At 43.2% G+C, this 26,194-nt stretch overlaps 1 protein-coding gene and 1 long non-coding RNA gene across 3 annotated transcripts in view; both read left to right on the top strand.

The window, feature by feature from the left end:
* Nucleotides 1–26,194, top strand: part of GUCY1A2 (guanylate cyclase 1 soluble subunit alpha 2) — a 270,795-nt gene that overhangs the window by 32,891 nt on the left and 211,710 nt on the right. For both annotated transcript variants that reach the window (XM_089775679.1, XM_089775680.1), the window contains one exon: nt 23,186–23,904. In XM_089775679.1, coding sequence (XP_089631805.1) covers nt 23,186–23,904 — 719 coding nt within the window. The remainder of the gene's footprint in view (nt 1–23,185; nt 23,905–26,194) is intronic.
* LOC149525922 (uncharacterized) lies at nt 88–2,901 on the top strand. The gene is made up of 2 exons (XR_016348556.1): nt 88–1,526; nt 2,380–2,901. It is a non-coding gene; the product is annotated as an uncharacterized LOC149525922 (long non-coding RNA).

Below are 26,194 nucleotides of genomic sequence, written 5' to 3'. Positions count from 1 at the left end.
GAAGGAGTTTGTGTAAAGGAGGGGGCTGTAACCTGGAGAAGGGGATTTGGGGGCAGGTACTGGGAGGGGGTCTGGATTCAGGAGAGGGGTATTGGAGGGGTACGGGGTCTGGGAGGGAGTTGTGACATGGGGGTAGGGGGGTGCAGAGGATTTAGATGGTGACCTGAGAGAGGGGGTTGGGGTGCAGGACAGGCAGGTGTGCCAGAGGCAGGCTTTGGCTGGGAGGCACTTACCTAAGTGTCTCCTGGCCAGCAGCCCTGCAGTACCCCCTAGGCAGGCTGGGCTCCTTGCCTGCAGCTGTCCCAGACCACTTAAAACTGCAGGTGACTCTCTCTATGTGGCTCTCCACTCTGGGAAGGGGAGAGGCTTGTACTGCCCCTGTCCCTCTGGCTGATCTCTCAGTTTCTATTGGCTGGTTGTTTCCAGGAGCTGAGGATTGGGCTGGAGGCAGGAAGATAACCTGAAGCCTCCCTCTCCCTCCAGAGAACAGAGCCACATGGAACAGCCCTGTGCTTACATCAGTGGCTGCTGCATGCCTGGGGGTCCCGGCAGGGTGTGCGCAAACCAGTTCGGGTGGCTTGGCTGGCTGGATCTGGCCCACGAGAGTTATCTTGCCCACCCGTCTTAGGCCCAGCCTACACTGGCAAGTTACTCTGTAGAAAATCAACCCCCAGCATTGTAACTTTCAGTGTCAACATTGGCAAGGCATTTAGTGCTTTTCAGTTAGTGCACTCTAGGTAAACCACCTCCGTGAGAAGTGTAGAGCTTGCTGTGTTCTGGGTAGTGCACTGGGTTGTCAGTGTGGACACCTTGGTGTAGTACTGCATCCTGGTTGGCTTCTGGCACCCTTCCCACAATCCCTGTTCTCTATTTGAAGTCTCCTGCCCTGCTCAGGTGATCAGTCATGTGACCAAGATCCACCCTTGCATTCTTTTTGAAATTTGAAAGTCCCCTACCTGTTTGCTCAACAACGCGTGGTGTTCTCAGTGCATCTCTCCAGCTGTCAATGCCTGCTCCAAGCACTGAGATTCCCTGCTTGGAGCCATGTACCTCATCAGCATTTGGGGAGAGGAGGCAGTCCAGTTCCTGCTGAGCTTCAGCCATAAGAATTATAATATCTATGGGCACATCTCTAGGCTCATGACCAAAAGGCAGCATGACCAGGATGCACTGAGGTGTAGGATCAAAATGAAGGAGCTGCAAAACCCCTACTGCAAGACACTGAAAGCAAACCACTGCTCTGATGCTGTGCCCATGACCTTCATGTGGTACAAAGAGTCGGATGCTGTAGTTGGAAGTGATCCCACCTCCACTCTGAAGACTCCTGTGGATACCTCATGGTCTAGGGGGCACCTGACAGTGGACTGAACCAGGAGGAAGAAGTTGTGGCAGTGTGTGCTGATGGGGAGAGGGACCCAGAGTCAGAAGAGGACTTGGCACCCATAGAGGCTTGCAGCCAGGAGCTGTTTGTACCCCTGTAGAGGCGGACCACTCACAGCTTTTGGAGACTATGGATGATCTGACTGGTAAGTGGTTGGGAAAGCACTCAAGCAACTTTCTGGGAGCAGGAAGGAGGCTGGGTTCAGTGTGATGATGCTACCAGCAGAGGGTCGGACAGAGGGTGACCAGACCATTGATGCAGTCTCTTAAATCTCAGTAATCCGCCTCACAGATCTCATTGAAAGCTAGAAGTAGCTGCTGTGCCACCCTTCCCAGATTAGCTGGCAGACGAGTTGTGGAATTTGACACCTGAAGGCTGACATTTCTTTGCCACTGTGCTGTCACCTCAGGGGGGAGGAGGGGAAGGGCAGGACCATTGCTGTTCAAAGACAAGCTGTGTATGGTCCTGGACGGAACTCCAGTCGAGTAAAAGACCCTCATTCGCTTCCCTGCTCACCCTAAGCAGTGAAATGTCTTCCAGGGTAAACACAGCCTGTGGAACTGAGTGGCAATTACTTATTCATTCCTCCCCCCACACTCATTCTCCCCAGTTCACTCCTGCCCAGAACACAGTACAGCCATGGGCGAATGATAGCCCCTGCTCTCCAGCATTCTACCTTGCTGCACCAAAGGATTCTCTAGCAAGGGGTTCCCCTGCTCTTTCCCCTGACCAGCTGCATGAAGGGATACCCCTGCCCATGCCACCACAGCAAGAGTTTGCCTCGCCATTTCCCCTGCCCTGCTGCACCTAGGGTTTCCCTTGGTGTCCTTAGTAGTGAACTCCCCGTTGTGGGGTTCCTGTATGGTATGTATGCTCTCTCTGGGACAGGCAGTGCTAGGTATGGTGTCAGTGCAAGTGTTTCAAAGGGGTTGGAATAATACTGTGTCTAACCCCTTCTGTGGGCCTTCTGTGACCTGTTGCAATTTTGTCCTTGATAGAATGGGCCATGGAATGCCAGTCTCAGGAAATTCTAAGTCCTCAAGGATGCTTCTGTGTCCATCTCAGACACTCAAGTTTTTGTGAGACATCCTGAGCCACACAGATGCTGAAGAGAAAAAATTGCAGGAGTGGAGGAATGGAGCAGCTGAGCGACTAGACCCTCTTGCAGCTGGTGTCCCAAAACGTTTTCTGATACACCCCCTGACTCAGCCAATGCAATGTGGGCACCAGTGTGTCCCTGGGCATCACCTGCTACACCCTGCAGCTGCCTGCCCAACCTTCACCCATTCAGAGTCCTTCAGGCTGCTGATGCACTCAATGCCAATCTGCATGCAGCTTAGCCTGATGAACTGCAGCCCCCCCTTCCATAGCCCGTCAGACAGCAGGGCTGCATATGAACTGTGGACATATACAAATCTGTGAAATTATAGGGCCATGCTTTACCACTTGCCTCTCCCACCCTCTCTGTCTCTCACAGTGCAGATGTTTGTTTCATGCTTAATGGGCATCCTATATTTACTTTGTGATTAATAAATGTGTTTCAGATAAATGTTTATTCTATTACATGAAAGCAAGCAAACAATAAAGCATACCTCACCAAAGAGCTAAGTCTGGCACATGGACCAATGAGAGTACCCCCAAGCTGTTACTTGGGCTGCTCAAACTTGGCCTCCAGATGCTGTGCCTCAGCGATCCAGCGCTGAGTGAAACTTTCATCCTCCCTTCACAAATATTATGGAGGATACCACGAGTGACAATAACCATAGGGATGTTATCACTGGCCAAGTCCAGCTTCCTGCACAGATATTGCCAGAGGGCCTTCAAACGGCCAAAAGTGCACTCTACAGTCATTCTGCACCTGCTCAGCCTGTTACTGAACCACTCTGTACTGCTGTCAAGGCTCCCCATGTCTGGTTTCATGAGCCACAGTATTAAGGATCACAATGGGCATTTCCACTTCCCATATGGTGATCTTCTGATCCATGAAGAAAGTCTTCGCTTGCAGCTTCCTGAACAGGCCAGTGTTCCAAAAGATGCATGAGTCATGCACCTTTCCGGACCAGACTGTTAATGGTAGTGAAATGCCCTTGTTATTTACACACACTTGAAGAACCATGGAGAAATACCCCATGGCTACGTCTACACTGGCCCCTCTTCCGGAAGGGGCATGTAAATTTCACGAGTCGTCGTAGGGAAATCCGCGGGGGATTTAAATATCCCCCGCGGCATTTAAATAAAAATGTCCGCCGCTTTTTTTCCGGCTTTTAAAAAAGCCGGAAAAGAGCGCCTAGACTGGCCCCGATCCTCCGGAAAAAGTGCCCTTTTCCGGAGGCTCTTATTCTTACTTTGAGAATAAGAGCCTCCGGAAAAGGGCACTTTTTCCGGAGGATCGGGGCCAGTCTAGACGCTCTTTTCCGGCTTTTTTAAAAGCCGGAAAAAAAGCGGCGGACATTTTTATTTAAATGCCGCGGGGGATATTTAAATCCCCCGCGGATTTCCCTACGACGACTCGTGAAATTTACATGCCCCTTCCGGAAGAGGGGCCAGTGTAGACGTAGCCCTTGTGATTAATGTACTTTGAGGCTAGGTGGTCTGGTGCCAGAATTGTAATGTGCGTGCCATCTGTTGCCCCTCCACAGTTTGGGAAGCCCATCCATGCAAAGTCATCCACAATTTCATGCACGTTCCTAGAGTCATGGTGTTTCGGAACAGGATATGATTGATGGCCCTGCACATTTCCATCAGCACGAGTCCAATGGTTGACTTTCCCACTCTGAAGTGATTGGAAACCGAGAGAAAGCTGTCTGGAGTAGCCAGCTTCCATGGTGCAATTTTCATGCACTTCTCCACTGGCAGGGCAGCTCTCATTTGTGTGTCCCGTGCCACAGGGTGGGGATGAGCTCAGCACACAGTCCCATGAAAGTGGCTTTCCACATGTGAAGTTATGCAACCACTGCTTGTTATCCCAGGCTTGCATGACTATGTTCCCACCGCTCCGTACTTGTTTCCCAAGCCCAAAAGCAGTGTTCTGCTGAGGTCAGCACCTCCATGAATGCCACAGCAAATCTTGTGTGGTGAGAATGCTGTTCGGATGCCTCATCATCACTTTGCAGCTTCAGGAATATCTCAACTGCCATCCCTGACATGCTAATGAGACCTATCAGCATTTTTATCAATAGCTGGAGATCCATTCCTGCTCACTGAGGAGGCAGAGCATGCAGCACAGAAAGTTGGCACCAAATGCCAACAGAAGTACAAAGGCTACTGGGATGTGAAGCAATGTACCACAGGGCATTGGGACAGGACCCAGGATGCCCTGCGCTTCCTGACACACCTCTGTGATGGAAAGGAAGGGGTGCTCTGTGGGATAGCTGCCCGGAATGCACTGCTCCAAGTTGCTGCGAATGTGGCCAGGCTAATGGGCTGGCAGCTGAGAGTGTGGACACCCAATAGCATTTTCGCTGCTGCGTTTCATGAGCAGCGCTGCAACTGCCAGTGTTTTACATCTGCTAGCGTAGACATGACGTTGGTTTCTGGGGCCTCTCTGGGTTTGGAGGCAACAGACTGATTCCTTTAATCAGTCTCTCTCCCACTAGTGTGGGTTTACTTCCCTCAGACCTCTGAGGCCCAAGGGGACTGTTTCCCAGGTGGGGCTCTCTGCTCCTTGCCTGTGTACTTGCACGGTTCCCTTCTGGTACTTGACTCTGTTCCTGCTCTCCAGTAGCATGACCTCCTCCCACTGCTCCTGATATTCTCTTTAACTGCCCGAAGGGGGATCTTTTTAACCAGTTCCATCTGACTCTTGATTGCCTCCAGAAGTCCCAGTCAACATAATTGCTTTAGCTGCTTCTAGCAGTTTCTTGATTGACTCCATGTGTCTTAATTAACCTGCAGTAGTTACCAGGGAAACAGGGACTTGTTTAATATGGGACTAATATACATGCTTTCTGCTACTTTCTTATAGCCATCTGGTCTGACCCTTTCACGCATAGCGTATTGAAGATGTAAAGTGCTAAATATTATTTATCATTGCTACAGATAACACTCATTAGTGAGGCACACACAGCTGACATGATAAACCCTTGTTTTTGGAGAAATCAATGATAAACTGGCTCCAAATTTTGGCTTGGAGTGAATTTGCATATGAATTATTTAACCACTTAAAATTGCACTGTTCCTGATCTATGCATAAACATACTATCAGTGTTAAGTAATATCCAGTATTATTTCTTTAAAGCATCTTAATAGAGTTAGATGCTTTTTGAATGTTGAAGTACTATACTCATGACACTTGGGGCTGTTGGGGAGTCCTCCAAGGAAATCCCAAGGTGCTGCAAGAGATGCAAGTAAGAGTTATAATGGGTGGCATTCTCCACATTTAATAGGCTTCCTTTCACTTGGTAATGCACAAAAGCCTGAACATGGGCCATTTTCAGAAGATTATACGACTGGAGATTTCTCATCCCAAGGTCTGCATAAAATTGAAGTCTTGACCTTGTGTGATAATTAAAGATCTCATTACCCACTTTGCAAGAGGACTGGTATCAACTCTGCTAAATTCCAATCTGGGTTATTATTTTCTGCTTAACTAAAATCTCTCTTGCAGTTGTAGTAACCATTTGTCTTCCTTTTCTCTTTCAAACTGTTGTATTGGGTTTTTATGCATTGTAAAATAGCTGTTATGTTCCATCTAAGAGGTGGCTGTATTTTACTGATGGTCAAAGTACTTCCTCTTTATTAGGACCCTTACCACTCAAGGTTCTGAGTGCTTGCTGAGCGTTTCTGAGTGCCATTAACTCCTGCTGAAGTTAATGAGAAAAGAGGGCACTCGGTACCTTGCAGAACTGATCTGAAAGTGCTTTGGGATTCTTCAGAAAAAGTCACATCACAAAAATGTACGATGCAATATTTAAAATGGGGATTTTTTGCTTTTATTTTTAAATAGCTAAGTCTTTACTCTGTCAAAATCAGCCACTGTACATGTCTTCCTGACTCATGCAAAGGAATCCATCTTATTATGTATGTGTTAAAAGTATAATAAAGAAGCCAGATAAAAAAATCTTAAATACTTATTTTCACTATGGAATTACAGCTCTCATGGCCTATCAAGTCTGTGTGCATTTGAAAATGGTTGTCAGTACTTATTTATATGTGTTCTTAAAATAATGTCTAAGGCCCCAGTGGTAAAATGCAATCTAGTAGAACTGGCCCATGTGCTGCAGTAGGTGTGGGGATCTGTACTGAGAAGATCATGGGGCCTAAATATCTACTCTCTTCAGTGAACTGTGCTGATGTAAGTGAAAGGTATTACATAAAGTAGGAAGAAGTTACTGTTAAAAAAATCTTTTTTTTTTTTTTTTATTTGCAGTTGACTTCAGGTCTCAAATTAAACGTAAGGTAAATTCCTAAGGTAATTCATGATAAACACTTATTTTCTTCTCCCTCATGCAATGTCATGAATTTGGAAAGGAGTATCAACATTAACTCCAACTTACTTTGTGTCACAACAGTCAGACTGTTAATGAAGGCTGTCTAATTAGTCTTCAGTTCTATAAGTGACAGTTATTTTACTGGATGAATAAGGAATAATGCTAGACTGCTTTATACAAAAAGGGAATAAGCACCAAGGTGTGTACTCACTATAATTCATCTTATTATGACATTGTTGAGACAGAAGACTTGAATGCATCTCTAGTTTGATGGTATTTAAACAAATGTTATTCCAAATTCTGCTCTCATCTATGATAAAGATTACCCATCCAGCATGCTGTTTTACTTCATAAAACCCAGAGGTCATGCCTGTTTATGCTAGTGGTGAATGGTCTGAGTTGCATGGCCATTTATATCTAGGTTATTATTTTGAAGTTAGTCCTTATGTCCAGATTTGAAACTGAAGACCCTGGAGCTTTTGGCTTCCATTTGTAATAATGGAACAAAGCCCTTTCTTAATGCTACCTATCAGCAAAGTATGTGATATACTATTCTCTCTGCCTATGAATACTTCAGTATGATTTACCTCTCCGCTTCACTAATTCTGACTCTAAAATTCTCATTCTGTGTTCTTTGGCAAATACTCAGGTTATTAGAAGACCTGGGCAATTGTGGACAAATGCCTCACTTTGTGGTCTGTGACGAGTGTAAATACCAAGAACAGTGATGTCCAATAAGATGAGGATTCAGCTGTGCATATATAATTTATATTATATCGAATATTGGAATTTTTCTCTTGTTAAGCTGTCACTAGCAGTGTAAAATAGTCAATGAAAGACCTTGATTCTCCTCTTGCCATCACTGATTTCACATTGAGGCACCTCTGTTGACCTCAATGGATTTATTCCTGAAGCCACTGACTGTCCTCTTCAGGCTCTCTAGCCCCCCATGTCCCACCTAGACAAACCAGACTTTGGGTATGTCTACACCACAGAGTTTTGTCAGAAAAATGGCCATTTTTCCGACAAAACCTGAGTTACGTGCACACTGCAATCGCATTATTCCAAAAGTAAATTGAAAAAAGGGTATTTTCCAGTGTTGGTAATCCTGTTTCTATGAAGAAGAAGCCTTTTTCCAAAAGAGCTCTTTAAGAAAAAGGCATGTGTGGACAGAGAGGAGGCGGTTTTTTTGAAAGAAGAGGCCTCCAGGAAATAACACAGGTGCCCTGGTGGCCATTCCATCCAAATTAATCAGGACTCCTTAGTTCCTGTCTCCTGACCCCTCTTAAAGCTTGGACAAGCCTTGTGGCAGGAAGCTGGCCTGAGAGCAGCATCTCACTGCTTAGCTCTCCCTGCCACAGGCCTTACCACCCATGGCCCAGCCTCAAGCCCCCTGAGATCCCCCCTGGCCCTTGAAGGGAGCAGCCCCAAGGGGTCCCAGGACACACCTAAGGAGACCAAGAGGTGGGCACCCTCCTGGTTCAGAGCAGAGATCCTGTCCCTCCTCGAGCTGTGGGGCGAGGAGAACACCTTGCAAGATCTATGCTCCAAGTGCTGCAACATGGAGCTCTATGAGCGCATGGATGAGCCCCTGGCAGAACGCGGCCACCCACCCTGGACCTTGGAAACTTACTCTTTCACCAGAGTTAGGTGAAAGAGCTTCGCCAGGGATATGTCCGGGCCAGAGAGCGCAGCTTGTGCTCAGAGGCAGGACCCCACACTTGCCCCTACTTTGACGAGCTACACCAGATCCTGAGGGGTGGGGAAACATCTCCGGTCTCCAGACTCTTGTCGTCACCTGCCTGGAGATCACGGCAGAGGAGGAGCAGGAGGACCAGGGCCAGCCAGAGGAGGAGGAGACAGAGATCGTGACCCTGTCTCTGGAGCCAGTGCTTGTGAGCCAGGACATCTCCCAGGCCTTGTCGGATGCTGGGGAGGGATCTTCAGGTGAGTGGTCTTAGTTTGTCACACACACAGGGTCGGGGAGGCTGGCGCACAGGGGACGGAGTGTGAGTATTGGTGCATGAAACTATGTGCAACGTTAGTGTGCGGCACGCAGACACAGCAGGCAGCCCCTAAGCATGGGTGGGATCCTGCTGCCAGGCTCACATCCTGCCATGGGGGGAGAGGACCCTCCCAGCACCTGCCAGGTTAACCACAAGGGCTTGGGCATGACCCTGGACACACCAAGAAGTGCTGCACACAGCACATGGGCATGCCTACACATGCAAGGCACCACCCACTCCCATGGGCAGTGCTGTGCGTCTCAGGTGTGTGTGCGGACACCAGGGAGGGCCAGGTTGTCCCGGGTCCTCTGCAACCCATAAGGGGATCCCACTGTGGCTAGACATTTCCCTTGCCTGCTTGTCCATGGGCCGGTGTGGGGGGGTATTGGGAAGCAGGCAGCACAGTCCCCTGCGCACCTCAGGGCCCCTGTGAGGCACGGCCCACTGTGCAGGCCACACATGGCCTTGCTCCTGGGACATCCCCCTCCTCTGCCCCAAGGACTGTTGGACGCAGCTCACACAGGGTTGTCTAAACTACATGGCTCCATCGATGGAGCCATGTAGATTAGGCTGATCAGCAGAAGTAAATGAAGCCGCGATTTAAATAATCGCAGCTTCATTTAAATTTAAATGGCTGCCGTGCTGAGCCGACAAACAGCTGTTCAGCTGTTTGTCGGCTCAGCGCACTAGTCTGGACGCTCCCACGCTGACCTGAAAGCCCTTTATTGACCTCCCCGTTATGCCTCGTAGGATGAAGTTTACTGGGGAGGTCGATAAAGGGCTTTCATGTCGACAGGGGAGCGTCCAGATTGCCCTGATCTGCCGACAAACAGCTGATCGGCAGAGCGGGGCATCCATTTAAATTTAAATGAAGATGTGATTATTTAAATCACGGCTTCATTTCCCTTTGCCGAACAAACAAATCTACATGGCTCCGTCGACGGAGCCATGTAGTCTAGATGTACCCCCAGTGGGTGCATGGATGACTGACCTCCTCTCCCTCTTTGTGTTCTCTACAGCCAGACCAGCTGGGACTGAGGGACGAGTCACACCACCAGAGCCAGCCACCAGAGCCCGGGGTACCCGAAGGCATGCCAGGGTCCAGGAAGACCTAATTCACCAGCATGTCAGTGTCCTGCGTGACATGCAGCAGACCCTGGCACAGAAATGCAAGGACACTGAGTGGCAGAACTGCGTATGGGACCAGCTCAAGCAGCAGTGTGATAGGATGTGTACTGTCATGTCACACATGCTGGCACACCTGCCTGCTGTCCTGCTTGCTGGCTTCCACCCTCCTGTCTCCCCGCTATGCACATTCCCCCTCCACCTGCCCCCCAGATGATACCCATACCCTGTCCCCAGGTGATGCCCATAACTCCTCCCTCTTCCCCCGCCATCCCTGACCCTGCTCCAGCCCCCCCTCCTGCCCACCTTTCTGTGTTTCCTGGACCCACCCAACCCCACTCTAATGTGGTCCCTTCAACTGAGGTGGCACATCTAGCCGTCCTGCTCCCCTGCAGGTTGTGAGCCCTCCTTCTCATGCCCACCTTTTCTTCATGTTAGAGAAATACAGACTTCATTTTATTGGAAACCGAACAGGTGTGTTTATTGAGAGGTCAGGGAAGGGAAGGGAGAAGGGAGGGGTTGAGGTGTGGAAGGATAAGGCAGCAAGCCAGAGGCCATGGGGAGAGTTACTGTGAGAGAACCTCTCCCTCAGGGCCTTCTGGATCCATACCCTAGCCTGATGGGCCTGTCGGATGGCAGCTGTCCTCAGCTGCTGGAAGGCTCACCCCACGCGGCCGGCATCTGCCCTCACCCCAGGAGAAAGGCCTCCCCCTTCCTCTCCACAATGTTGTGGAGCACACAACATTCTGTGACCACCTCGGGGTGTTGTGCTTTCCTATGTCAAGGCGGGTCAGCAGGTACCTAAACCACGCCTTGATGCGGCCGAAGGCTCACTTCACGTGGATCCAGGGCCTACTGGAGGAGGAGCCTCTCAGGAGGGGCTAGGCCACTTCCTCCATGAGAAAAGATTCTTCGGAAAGAAGCCTGCAGTCTAGACGTAGCCTTTATGACGAGAGGCTATTCAAATAAAAATTCATCCCACATTAGAGTCTTCCAATTCCAAAGTAACAGCCAGGTCAAAATAGACTTCAGAACCTCGTCCCAAATCCATGCTGGCAGCCAATCCTGGAATAAACTAAAACCTAAAGGTTTAAAGATCACAGTCCAGAGTGGGAGGCATGACACAAGAAGGTGATGTCACCATTAGGGATGCTAAAAATTGTGTATTAGGGCAACCATGGAAACATTGAAAATCTTTATACTGCAGAGTCTGCAGAAAAGACTCCTCCCCAGGATTGGAGCTGCTAGCCCCTGCTAGACTGGCTTCCAGAGAGGTAGCTTCACTGCAGCAGCAAAGCTTCCTCCCTGGGAGCAGAGCAGACAGCCCTAGCCCACCTAGTTCCTGAGGAGGTGGCTTCATGGCCCTGCCACAGTGAAGCTGCCTCCCTGGGAGCTGGCTGAGTGTAACTGAGACTATTAACAGATAAGCACCAGCTTATCAGTTAAACAGTTATGTGGTTATACCCTAAGGGTATTTCTACACTAGCCCCCTAGTTCGAACTAGGGAGGCTAATGTAGGCATTTGAAGTTGCAAATCAAGCCCGAGATTTAAATATCCCACGCTTGATTTGCATCAACCTGGCTGGTCGCCATTTTTTGAAATTTACAAGTCTGGACTAACTGCCCGCGTCTACATGTGGCAGGGACCTGGTATTTTGAATTAAAGCCCTAAATCAAACTACCTGTTTTTCCTCCTGCAAGATTTATCACAATTGTGTAACATTGGTGACAACAATAGTGAAGTTGATTTTTTATATAGTGTCACAGAAGGGAATTGTGTCCATCATATCAACAGGACAGCATTGCTTTGGAGTGATTAGGTGAGGGAAGATAGTGTCTTTTATTGGACCAACTTCTATTTGTAAGAGAGACAGAAGTTGGTCCAATTAAACCTATTACCTCACCCACCTTGTGTATCTAGGTTTCAGAGAGGTTTCAGAGACCTCTGTTACAGCATGTTAGCCTGTTTCAGCAAAATACAACCAGGAGTCCAGTGGCACTTTAACGACTAACAAATTTATTAGGGTATTAGAGCATAAGCTTTCATGAGCTATAAATCAATTCCTCAAAACATGACAGCATACCGTAAGGCTCAATACAGCATTGAATTTGCTAACCTGAAAGAATCAGAAAAGGGGCTGGTGGGAATTTAAATCTGTAGCTACTAGAACACATAAATCAAGAACTTTGTTCAGTCTGTGATCTAAAAACAACGACATTCAGTCTCAAATTTACAGAAGAACATAAGAACGCCATACTGGGTCAGACCAAATGTCCATCTAGCCCAGCGTTGGCCAGTGCCAATGTCAATGCCAGATGTCCAACATTGGCCAATGCCAGATGCTTCAGAGGGAGTGAACAGAACAGGGAATCATCAAGCAATCCCTCTCCCACCACCCATTCCCAGTCTCTGACAGAGGCTAGGGACACCATTGCTACCCATCCTGGCTAATAGCTATTGATGGACCATTGATGGACCTACCCTCCATGAATTTATCTGGTTCTTTCTTGAACCCTGTTAAAGTCCTGGTCTTCACAGCCTCCTCTGGCAAGGAGTTCCACAGACCAACCGTGCGCTGTGTGAAGAAAAACTTCCTTTGCTTGTTTTAAACCTGCTACCTATTAATTTCACCCTAGTTTTTATGTTATGGGAACAAGTAAATAACTTTTCTTTTATTCACCTTTTCCACACCAGAGGTCATGATTTTATAGACCTCTATCATATCCCCTCCATCATATCTCCTCTTTTCTAAAAGGAAAAGTCCTAGTCTTTTTAATCACTCTTCATATGGCACCCATTCCAAACCCCTAATAATTTCACATGCATCTGACGAAGTGGGTCTTTGCCCACGAAAGCTTATGCTCCAACACTTCAGTTAATCTATAAGGTGCCACAGGACTCCTTGCCGCTTTTGCAGATTCAGACTAACACGGCTACCCCTCTGATAGTAATAATTTTTGTTGCTCTTTTCTGAACCTTTTATATCCGGGAAAGTGAATTTCATAAGCATGGTTTTGCTACTGAGAACATCATGTGCTCTGCTATCATGTTTTTTGCAGGGCTGATCCTTAGAATTATTTTTTATTTGCATGACCATAACACCTATAAGCTTTAGTCATGGTGCAGTATCCCGTTGTGCTACATGCTATACAAATGAAGAACTAAAAGATGGTCACTAGTCAAACATGCCAAGGAGACTGCTGAAGGTGTGTGTTATACAATGGGGGAGTATCTAGTTCTCTTATTTGACTAGCATTTTTATAAACATTTCTGAACTGTCACACTTCACTTTATTTCTCACTCCATAACTACACTCTGAAAATTTATGAAAAAAACATTCTCATTGTGCACAAACACTATGAAGAATAACTCTCCTCTTTTCCCATCATTCAGTTGTGGGTTTTGTAATAGAAGGGAAGTTTTCACTGCCTTTTCAGTTATTTGCAAGAATGAAAGGCATTTTCTGCAAACAGAAATCATATTTTTTCATTGGAAGTTTACAATATTTTTCTTGGAACATATTTACAACTTTGCTAAATGGATACAAAATGTCACAACCATGAGCACCTGTGTTGCCTGTCTTGAAATGTAATGTTGGATCTAATTAATGAGCATTTGTAAAATCTTGCTTTCAAATGTGAATACTTTCAAAGTTTAAAACAAAACTGTGCAGTCTTTATTGAGATAAAATTATAGGTGACCGGATCCCATTGGCTTGTAATGGGAGTTGGGCATCTCATAGGGTATGTCTAGACTACATGGTATGTCTAGACTAATTGACTACACGTGGCAGTGAAACAGGATTCCGATTTAAAGCCCCTAATTCGAATTAGCTGGTAAACCTCATTACAGGAGAAATACCAGCTAATTCGAATTAGGGGCTTTAAATCAGAATCCCGTTTCACTGCTGCGTGTAGTTGTGAGCAGTTACTTCAGACTAGTCAATTTCTAAAATGGCGACCGGCTGGGAACATGCAAATCAAGCGCGGGATATTTAAATCCCAGGCTTGATTTGCAATTCCAGTCACCCTCATTAGCCTCCCTAGATCGATCTAGGGGGCTAGTGTAGACGTACCCCTAGATATTTGCCTAGTTTTGCAACAGATTAAATAAAAAGCACTAGTAAAGTCAGTACAAACTATTTCATATGAATAATAGCTTGTTGATACTGCTCTATAAAATGTACACTGAAATGTCAGTACAATATTTATACTCCAACTTATTTTTCAGTACGAGTGTGCTATGACACTTTTTTGTATTTTTATGTCTGATATTAGTAGCAAGTAATTTTTAAGAGAGGTGAAACTTGGAGATACACAAGACAAATCAGACTCTTGAAAGGAGTATAGTGGACTGAAAAGCTTGAGAACCATGATCTACACTAGACATCTTGGATAAGTGTAACACACACACCTGCTGGGTGTGGTTCACTGTCCCAGGTAGTGGCACCTACAGAGAGAAATAATGAGTTTCATCTACAACCCCTGAGAGCTAGTGGGCTTTTAGCTCAAGCTCTAGATGGGGTCATGCGCGAAACTCCAGAAGTCCCAGGTTGGTTCCTCCTGTCAGCATTACATAAGCACATGATATTACTAGAAGCTATCTCACTGTATAAGTGATCCATAAACTTAAAAAAAATACCTGGAACTACTTTGTACTGGCAGTGATATCTTTGATCTAATATTTTCATCAATGATTTAGATAATGGCAGAGAGAGTGTGATTATTAAGTCTGCAGATGATACGAAGCTGAGAGCGGTTGCAAGTGCTTTGGAGGATAGTGTCATAATTACAATGATCTGGACAAACTGAAGAAATGGTCTGAAATAAACAGGATGAATTTTAGTAAGGACAAATGCGAAATACTCCACTTAGGAAGGAACAATCAGTTTCACACATGGGGTACATCTAGACTGGCAAGATTTTGCACAAAAGTAGCTGCTTTTGCGCAAAAACTTGCTAGCTGTCTACACTAGCCACTTGAATTTGTGCAAGAGCACTGACTTTGTAATGTACAAAATCAGTGCTTCTTGTGCAAATACTTTCATGCTCCCACTCGGGAAAAAGCCCTCTTGCGCAAGAATACTTGTGCAAGAGGGCCAGTGTAGACAGGGAAGAACTGTTTTGCGCAAAAAAGCCCCGATGGCTAAAATGGCGATCGGGGCTTTATTGCGGAAAATCATGTCTAGACTGGCCATGGATGCTTTTGTGCAAAAGCACTTTTTGCACAAAAGCATCCATGCCCATCTAGATGTGCTTTTGCGGAAATACTTTTAACGGAAAAACTTTTCCGTTAAAAGTATTTCCGCAAAGTCATGCCAGTCTAGACGCAGCCATGTAGAACAGGAAGTGATTGTCTAGGAAGGAGTATTGCTGAAAGGGATTTAGGGGTCATAGCGTACCACAAGATAAACATGATTCTGGGATGAATTGACAGTAGTGTTGTGAGTAAGACGCGAGAAGTCATTCTTCCACTCTTCTCTGTGCTGATTAGGCCACAAATGGAGTATTGTGTCCAGTTCTGGCTACCATATTTCAAAAAAGATGTGGAGAAATTGGAGAAGGTCCAGAGAAGAGCAACAAAAATAATTAAAGGCCTAGAAAACATGAACTATTAGGGGAGACTAAAAGAACTGGACTTGTTTAATGTAGAAAAGAGAAGACTTAGAGGGGACCTGATAGCAGTTTTCAAGTATTTAAAAGGGTGTTTCAAGGAAGGAGAATAATTGTTCTCCTTTGCTTCTGATGATAGAACAAAAAGCAAAAAGATAGGGCTTAAATTGCAGCAAGGGATGTTTAGTATGAACATTAGGAAAATCTTCCTGTCAGGGTGGTTAAGCACTGGAATAAATTGCCAAGAGAAGTTGTGGAATCTCCATCTCTGGAGATATTTAAGAGCAGGTTGGATAGACATCTATCAGGGATCATCTAGACAGTGCTTGGTCCTCCTCTGAGGGCAGGGGACTGGACCTGATGACCTCTAAAGGTCCTTTCCAGTTCTAGGATTCTATGAATAATTTTAACTTAATAAAAAAAATTAAAATACCAAAGTTATTATGTCCTTAAAAAATCCACAGCATGAGTCAGTGACTCTCAGTGACATTTCTTGGTAATTAAAAGAATAATAGATATACTTGTATTACAAGCCCCCCTGGGTGCTATAGTACTATATATTATTAAAAGGAGGAGAAACTGCCAATAGTGAAGATCAGTTAAAGGCTGTGATACACATAGCAACTCATCAAAGGTCAGTAACTAAAATACAAGACATTTTATATATTTGAGGAAACATGAAAAGCCTTTTGGGATTTCAGTAACATATGCTTTTACTCTAAAAGCCATTATCTTTTAAGCCTGCAGATGAATCCTCTCTCTATTCAGAGTCATATTTGCTTATTGCAATGACAAAAATAAGTTTGTTTACTCTATTTGCCCTGCAGATGCAACATAGTTAAAAGGTAATGAGTCCGATTCTATTGATGTCTGAGAATTATTAACTCACCGTTTGCAAGTTCTAGTCAGTTACACTTGTGCAAACCTATTTAAGCAATAGGCTTCCCCATGTGTAAATGAGAGTACACATTCAAGATAGCAGAATTTCCTTGGTGTTGCAGAAGGTCTGCTTTTGCTTTCAGAACCTCTATTACTGAACATGGTGGCTACGTCTACACTGGCCCCTTTTCCGGAAGGGGCATGTTAATTTCAGCGATCGTAATAGGGAAATCCGCGGGGGATTTAAATATCCCCCGCGGCATTTAAATAAAAATGTCCGCCGCTTTTTTCCGGCTTTTAGAAAAGCCGGAAAAGAGCGTCTACACTGGCCCCGATCCTCTGGAAAAAGCGCCCTTTTCCGGAGGATCTTATTCCTACTTTGAAGCAACTTTGAAGTAGGAATAAGATCCTCCGGAAAAGGGCGCTTTTTCCGGAGGATCGGGGCCAGCGTAGACGCTCTTTTCCGGCTTTTCTAAAAGCCGGAAAAAAGCGGCGGACATTTTTATTTAAATGCCGCGGGGGATATTTAAATCCCCCGCGGATTTCCCTATTACGATCGCTGAAATTAACATGCCCCTTCCGGAAAAGGGGCCAGTGTAGACGTAGCTGGTGTGTAGGAAGAAAATGTCAGGTTGAGTTTCAAAAACTGGTTTTGAGTTTCAAAAACTGATAGTGTGTGGTCTAGTGAAAATCTTTTTGTTTGTAGCCTGGAACTCACTCCAAAGCAGTGATCATGATGTTACTTTTAGAGTCACTTTTTAGAGCAGAACTACATTTTAAACAATTAGAAAGATATTATTTCTTATTGTAAATGCAGATAAAAGAAATATTACAAGTAAGCACCTGTAGGTAAAACTTTTAACCAAACTTTTCTATTTATGTAAATTTCATTTTTTAGTTTATTAGATTGTATAAAGTATCTTGGTAATATATAACTTTTCATAGTACGTTGTACAGTTTTATAGCTGTGCAAAGCTGTACGTAATGGTATAAAATGCTTTTATTATGTTTATATGCAACCAATAAAAATGACCATGTAAAAACTATTGTTCAGCTTCTTCCATTTGATACAGAATTTCTCTTAATACTCAAGTTATGCCTAAGTACATAATAAATTATTTAGATATTGGTCATAATATGATTTAGAATCCAATTGATAATAAACACTCAGCTGTGTCCTACGCCCATCAGAATCTGTTTATTGAGAGAATGAATGTTGGTTAAAATGTTAATTTTTCCTATTGACTGTGTCTAGACGCAAGTTTTTCTGCAGAAGCAACTGCTTTTGTGGAAAAACTTGCCAGCTGTCTACACTGGCCACTTGAATTTCCGCAAGAACACTGACTTCCTACTGTCTGAAATCAGTGTTTCTTGTGGAAATACTGTGCTGCTCCCATTCGGGCAAAAGTCCTTTTGCGCAAAGCTTTTGTGCAAAAGGGCCAGTGTAGACAGCTCAGATTTGTTTTGTGCAAAAAAGCCCCGATGGCGAAAATGGCGATCAGGGCTTTTTTGTGGAAAAGCACGTCTAGATTGGCACAGACGCTTTTCCGCAAAAAGTGCTTTTGCGGAAAAGCATCTGTGCCAATCTAGACGTTCTTTTCTGCAAATGCTATTAACGGAAAACTTTTCAGTTGAAAGCATTTGCGGAAAATCATGCCAGTTTAGACGTAGCCCCCGTGTGTAAATGGTATCCTGGAATCTTGAACTTCTGTCTACACCACCATCAGATAAAAACTGAAGAGAGTTGTGTTATAAAGGGGAGACTAAATATTTACTGTAAATTTGCTTCATTGAGGAAATTTGGCTACACTTAAGAGAACAGAATCTAGTCTTCTGTTCATGATATGAATGTTAGAACTGCAAATTATATCTCACCTCTACCAGCCAGTTGATGACTCTTAAGTTCTCTTAAGGAATAGCCCAGATAGAATGTGTTAGTATATATCAATGGAGTTGGGTGACAACCACTGGAACATGTACTATTAGCTGCTGCTGTCTCCTTGGTTCAAGCTACAAGAATAATGGGGATGGGCAGGGTCGGCCCACAACATTTTGGCACCTGAGGCAGGAGGCTCAAATGATGCCCCCATGCCCCCTCACTTGGGCCAAAACTTTGAAAGGTCTCAGTTCTCTGGGTCCTAGTGGCGCCCTCCCCCCCCCCCCCCCCAGTCTGGCACCTAGGCAGCTGCCTCAGTTCGCCTTATGGTAAGGCCAGCCCAGGGGATGGGTTATAATTGTTTTGATATGATCTGTGGCTGATTAGTGAACTTTGTTGTTTTGATCACATCTTTCACCTTCTTATTGATTCTGTAGAGCTTGTATGTGGCAATTTCTTTTATGTTAGAGTGTATTAAGAAAGGAACAGAGAATAACACCGAATCTGATAATGATTTCAAATATATAGAATCAGGGGCACCCGATGATGACATCAATCCATTGACGGACGTGCACGCGGGGGCGCCGATCTCGCATTCTGCTTGGGGTGCCAGGTACGGTAGCCCGCCTCGGGCCGCTCCTGTATAGCTTGTACACTCACTCCTCAAATAGTGTGTTAAATTTTGGGCATTCCTCCACACAAATATAGTAGCAGAAATGTAAAAGGATCAGAGAAAGACAATAAAAGTGAAGAATCACAAAAGTACTATAAGAAGAGAGAAAAGTGTGGCTCTATGTAGTTTGGAGCTATGACATGATAGAAGGGTACAGAAAAGATCAGTCAGGAGTTCCCATTTGCCCTTCCTCAAAATAAAAGAAAAAGAATGGAGGTACACAGTTTAATTGAATGGCAACAAATAATGTAGATATTTTTGATATAATATATAATTGACTTGTAGGACTCTTAAAATATTGCAACTCAGAGATTAAGACAAAGTCTAGGAGAAATTTTTATTAAATCAGTCTTTTATATTAACTAAAAATATCCAAAGACTTACTATTATCCTCTTATATAGGGGTATTTGCCAGCTATAAATTGCTGCTTTTAGGGACAAGCTTCCCCCAAATCTTGTTATTGCATAATTGGCAATCAGATTATACAGTTTATCCAAAGCCTTTGGCACTAGCAACTTTTGTGACAAAATGCCTTGGCAGATGGACCATTGATTTGAACGTATATGGCAATTCCTATGCCTCTAACAGTGACGGTAAAGTGTTTCCTTTTTATATACCTAAACATACGTAACAGGCCTGGGGAAAAATTCTGTGTAAGAGCGAATGAAAATGAATGAAAAAAGGGTCTGTATACAAGAAATGAATACGAGGGGATGAGATAAAGAGAAACAAAATAATTTACTTTATAGAGATAGTAGGTGGATTGCAAGAATAAGAGTATGTGTACACTATGGGAGAAAGTTGAATTAAAATACGCAACTTCATCTATGTTAATTGGGTAGCTGAAGTCGAACTTTCGGTGCTGTCCACACTGCAGGAAATCGAAGGGAGAACATTCTCTCTTCGACTTCCCTTACTCCTCGTGGAAGGAGGACTACCGGCATCGACCGGAGTGCCCCTTTCAATTCGAATTAGCATATCTTCACTAGACCTTCTAATTCAAATGTTCGAAGATCGACAGCAGCAGCTTCGATCGTCTCTGTAGTGTAGACATACCTGAATGGAATGCTTAGTGAAATAGAAAAATGGTCAAGTTAAAAGTAGTAAAAGAAATATTTTATCATACAAAGCACAAATAGCCTGTGAAACTCTGTGCTACTCGATATCACTAAAGGTAAGAGCTTATTATGACTGAAAATTGGATGATAATTGTTTTTTTTTATAATGAGAACATTCAGAATTACAGTACAATTTATGTGACCTGAAGAAGAGCTCTGTTGTTGCCCAAAAGCTTCTCTTTCACCAACAGAAGCTAGTCCAGTAAAAGATAATACCTCATTTTACCTAACTTTGTTTCTCTGAGTTATAATAGTAAATTGTAAATAAACCTTCATGCCTCAAGGCATAAATTGGCTTCTAACTCATAGGGAAAGTTTCTTTCTGATCCCCATAGATGGGATATTCTATACCTGCCTACTACAGGTTTTCTTTTACCCTTCTCTTAAGTTCTGGTTGTGGGCTTTGAATTCTGGATTAGAAAAAAACACAGATCTGGTCCAATTTGGCCACTATTGTTTTTCGGTGACTGATTCACTGCTATGCTACTTCAGTGGAGCAGGTGTAACTCCACTGATGCATGCCTAAAATGTTTAAAAAGGCAGTGCATACCCTATGCCATATCACCAAACCTAATTTCACAAAATAACCCCCATTGGTTGGGTTTGGTACTTGCCTGGAGGAAGTTAATATCCTGTGTTTTGCAAAAGTAGTGGTGATACCCTTTCCTCTATTAGGAGCATTGTACTACTAGAAGTATTCTCATTTGGATTAGCCATAAAGCCACAGTTCTGACCTCAGGTTTTCTGGCCAAATTCCAGTATACATAATTGCATTCTGCTATCAGCTAAATGTATCCTATTAATTTTCCTGCATAAGTTGTTTTTCTTCATGTGCTGTCTTGAACTGTTATGTAGTGTTTTTAATCTCATCATGTCACATCAGATGTGGACAAAGTGATCCCTACATATACTTTGTAAATCAGTTTGGATTAAGGGTGCTTTGTAAATACCAATCACTATTAGAATTGGGCAAAAAATGTTGTCTGAAACTTTCGTCAGTAAAAAATGCAGATTTGTTAACACCAAAATGCTTGGCAAATTTCTAATTTTTTTTTGCCAAATTGTGAAGACAAAAGGAAATGTTTCAAGTTTTTTTTAATGCATATTTTAAAGGAAACATTTCATTTTTTAGCTTTTTAAAAGAATGTTTGTTTCTCTACATCCTTCAGGTTTTTTTTGTTTTTTGTTTAGAAAAACCTGCAATAGAAACAGTTTCTTTCTGAGTCAAACATAACATTTTGTCTGACCCACAATGATTATTTTTAACTTTTCAATTTGCTAAACATTTTGAAACAAAATCAATTTTGCATGAATCTAAAATAATTTTTCGGTTTAATTTTCAGAATTTCCAGCAAACCAAAAAATAAGTAATTTCTATAGCTTTAGTTATTTTAACTATAGCCAAATGCTTATTCAAATACTGGTTTGAGATTATTAAAGTTTTGTTCTGCAAACAATAGATTAATAACTTCTGCTATTCTTCTCTCATGTCTCTGGACATGAAACTATTTTAATTGCATGGTTCTTCCAAGTTCAGAAGCTTATGAGTTATCCAAACAAATGGTGTAATTGTCTTCAGAGATCCACTGGTATTTTATTGAAGATAGCATAAGACACATTTAACATGTGTTATAATGAGGATCTGAATTGTACCCGGAGGAAACAAATGATTGTATTCTTCATTTCTATTGGAATAACTAGGACCAGCTGTCATGGATTTAACCGCCGTGCGTTACATTTAATAAAAATGATGCACCAGAGGACATTTTTTGTTAGCTGTATTCATTTTCTCTGCATGCTCTTATAGTGGGTATATATTCTAATAATTCACATGAAAACTATCATACCACAGTTGGTAACTGGACAAATATATTCTACACAAATTGTAACTCCAGCATTTGATATGATGATTAAATGCAAATAAAGCTTAAAAGAGCATTCCTAGAAAATAGCAGAAACATGAACATATTTAGTCATCATCTTAAAATGGAATTTTCTTAAGTTGCCTTTAAGATAGTTACTAGCAAACCAAAGCAGCATTTTGATGCACATTGTCTGTCTTTTTATTGGTGCCTTTATGAAATGTTTGGTATCATCCCCTTTCAGAAATGAAAACCTTTTGAGATTCTGTGATGGGAACATGGGAAGATCTAGTACATTATTGGTGGATGATTCACTAGTTCCTTCGTGCCTTGGCACAGAAGCCTTTTCCAGGTGGCTAAGCCTGGAAGAATTGCACAAGCTATGTTCTCAAATTCAAACAATTTAGAGAAAAGGAGGGTTTTTTTTTCATCTTCTTTAGCAATCTCTAATGGTCAGTGCAGACAAGTATTTCAGGCTCTAAGGTTGCTTCTTTCTGGTTCAAAGGTAAAGTCAGCTAGAAGAGGTATATCTGACTGGCCAGTTGTGGATTTTATGTTTTTCTGCAGAAAACTCTAGGCTTGATTTCTAGTCCCAGTCTTTGACTCAGTGGGGACTGGGAGTGTTGCAGAGACAATGAGGTGGAAGAAGAACAGTAACACAATTGTTGAGCCCACTGTCCAATTCAAAATGGTACTAAAATATTCTGAAGGAAGTTGTGTCTAGTCCTTCTGGGTATGTCTACACTACCCCCCTAGTTCGAACTAGGGGGGTAGTGTAGACATACCCTCTCATCTTAAAGAGTGCTCATATAAAGTGGTAGTATGTAAAATGTAAAAGCATGAGGAAAGTGTAATCCTTTGGGCTGTAATGGGAATGAGAAAGGGTAACAGTGCATGAATCACAAACCATGGCTGATAGAGTGGGACTGGGAAATGAGGAAGATGGACAGAAAAAAACCCCCAAATTCAGCCCAGAATGATGAGGTTTGATGCAGACATCTAGGGGCACCAAAAAGAGACCAAATGAAATCTGGTAATTTTTGGCCTAGTGAAATCGGACTTCTATTATTAGGTGTCCTTCATGAAGAAGCCATTAGATTAGGAGAGAAATCATAGTCTGGTGGCTGGCGGAACACCCAAACAAATACAGACTAAAAAGGAAAAATGTTGCACAATAGTATTCCCACCACATTGTTGACATATATTTACCATTGCCCTGTAGGTTTGAAGTTAGAGGAGATGCAAGAAAAATTTGGGGAGGAATTCTTCAATATCTGCTTTGATGAGAATGAAAGAGTTCTTCGTGCCGTAGGTGGCACATTGCAGGACTTCTTCAATGGCTTTGACGCTTTGCTGGAACACATTAGAATTTCATTTGGAAGACAGGCCACTCTGGAATCCCCTTCTTTCCTATGCAAAGAGCTCCCCGAAGGCAACCTCATGCTCCACTACTTTCACCCTCATCATATTGTTGGATTTGCAATGCTGGGAATGATAAAGGCAGCAGCAAAGAAAATCTACCATTTGGAAGTGGAAGTGGAACAAGTCACAAATGATAAATTGTACTCAGAGGGATCGAACCCAGGTAATTGCAGCTGTCTTACTTTTCTTATCAAAGAACGTGAAAATGCAAATATCACAAAAGCACTTCCACGTGGATCATCTCAGTCTCCCTCAGACCTGAGGATAAACATCAGCACCTTCTGTAGAGCTTTCCCCTTCCATCTGATGTTTGATCCAAACATGCTGGTTCTCCAGCTTGGGGAAGGTCTCAGGAAGCAGCTCAAATGTGACACTCACAAAACGTTGAAATTCCAGGACTGCTTTGAGATAGTTTCTCCAAAGATCAGCACCACATTTGAACGCGTTCTCCTGAGATTATCAACACCATTTGTGATTCGGACCAAACTTGAGGCATCAGGCTCTGAAAATAAAGATAAGGTAGGAGCATTAATTTAGAATGGGATATGTGTATGGGTGAGGGTAATTTATTTGGAGTGGAACAGCTATGCACTATAGAAATCTCATTTAACCCCTCACAATAAGGCTTAAGTGGGATATAAGTGGTGCTCTCTAGACTGGGTTAAATTTCATCCTACATCGTTTATAAACTTTGCATGAAGAAGCTCTGTATCTTGAAAGTTTTACTCTTTCACCAACAGAACTTGCTCCACTAAAAAATATCATCTCTCCCACCTCCTTGTCTCTATTATTGTGGGACCAAATAGCCACCACACTGCAATTACAATAATGATATCAGGAGCTTTATATTAGATGACATATTTGCAAGCATGCATTTACAGAGGTGTTTGATATTTTACTATTTAAGAAATAAAGAAAAAGTTTAAATATTTCCAGCTACACAGGTTTTTCCTCAGGAATTTTGTGAGTGAAGTTTTAGAGTAATGATCAATTTCAATTCAACAAGGATATTTCAAGAATTTCAGGAATTCTTTGTAGGTTTACCCAGATTTATTATTCTGATAAAACACCCACCATTCTTTTTCACAATCGGGGCTATTCCTAAAGCATACGTGTTTTACATCGGGGTGGGGAACATATGGTCTGGGGGCTGGATTCGGCCCCCAAGTCTTTGCACCCGCCTTCCTACCCAGACCTCACATCCAAGTTCATTTCCTAGCAGTCCCCTCCCACACTGAACCCCTAATTTTTGACCCCACCCAGAGCCTAGGAGTGCCCACTTAGACTGTGTTGTGTGAGGAGTATGTGGGGAGTGTCTTTCTCCTCAGTCGGGGGACAGTTCAGTGACATTTTTTTTGCTTGTCACTTTTGTGCAGCCCCTGACTGATTTTTCTGTGGGTCAGTGGCCTCCAACCCAAAAAAGGTTCCCCAGCACTGTTTTTATGTTTTGTCTTCTTGAAAATAAAGATGATCAAATTTGGATCTTGTACAAATGGAGAAGTGCTGGTCCAGCTAAGACACTCTTAGAGATTTGTCTCTTGATGAGGGTTGCCAATCTTGGTAGGAGGCACTCCTGGAGGTTTAATCACATGACATAATCTTTTATTAAAGATTAATCTTTAATTTCTGGAGCCTCCAGGACAATCCTGGACAGTTGGCAACTAAACTTTTGACCCAGGATCCTTAGAATCATATATATGTAGGTCTGGAAGGCACATTGACAGATCATCTAGTTCAGTCCACTGCACTGAGGCAGGACTAAGTATCACTGAGACTGTCTCTGACCTATGTTTAACCTGTTTTTATAAACCTCCAGTGATAAAGATTCCACGACCTCACTAGGGCTGTGTCTAAACAGCATCCCTTTTCTTGAAAAAAGGGATGTAAATTAGACACTTTGAAATTGCAAATGAAGCAGGGATTTACATTTCCCGTGATTCATTTGCATAATGTTGGCTGAGGTTTTTTTCGAAACGGGGTTTTTCGAAAGAAAAACAGCTGTTTAGACAGGGATCGATTGAAAATAAAACCCTACAGGATCTTTTGAAAAAGGGTTTTATTTTTGATCGATCCCTGTCTAAACAGCCATTTTTCTTTTGAAAAGCCCTGTTTCAAAAAAACCCACGGCCACCATTATGCAAATGAAGCACAGGAAATTTAAGTCCCAGCTTCATTTGCAATTTCGAATTGTCTAATTTACATCCCTTTTTTGAGAAAATAGATGTAGTTTAGACACAGCCTAGGTAATTTATTCCAGTGCTTAACTACCCTGACTACCATAATGTCAAACCTAAATCTCCCTTACTTCAATTTAAATCCCCTACTTCTTGACCTGTCCTTAGAAGAACAATGTATCACCTTCCTCTTTGACAAGCTTTTACATACTTGAAGACACAGGTATTTGATCAGGAAAAAGGAGTTATTTAAAAGGCTTTGTGATTGAGAGAGGACCTTTCAGCTTATTTTAGAGGGTTTTTTATCTTCATTCCAATGCATAAATTAGATGTCTTCCTCTGCTTTTGTTTTTTAGGCATGCAATGAAAAAAAGACAGATAGAAAAGAGCCTTCTATTATTCCTGCTGCTAGCACTTTGTTTAGATGAGAATAAGCCCTTTGCTATTGTCATTTCTTTACTGAGCACTCAAAGACAAATAGAAAATACATATAATAAATAACCAGGTCCCTGCCCTGGAGAACTGACAGTCTGAGGCCTTAGTTCTGCAAAGGGTTACGTGTGTGCTTATCTTTATATGTTGGCAGAAGAACCATTGAAATCAATTGGACTGCTCATTGCATAAAGATTAAGACT

The sequence above is a fragment of the Pelodiscus sinensis genome, chromosome 1, assembly GCF_052426305.1.
Source record: "Pelodiscus sinensis isolate ZL-2025 chromosome 1, ASM5242630v1, whole genome shotgun sequence".
NCBI lineage: Eukaryota > Metazoa > Chordata > Testudines > Trionychidae > Pelodiscus > Pelodiscus sinensis.
Note: the sequence above shows the minus strand (reverse complement) of the source record. Positions and strands in the feature narration are given on the sequence as shown.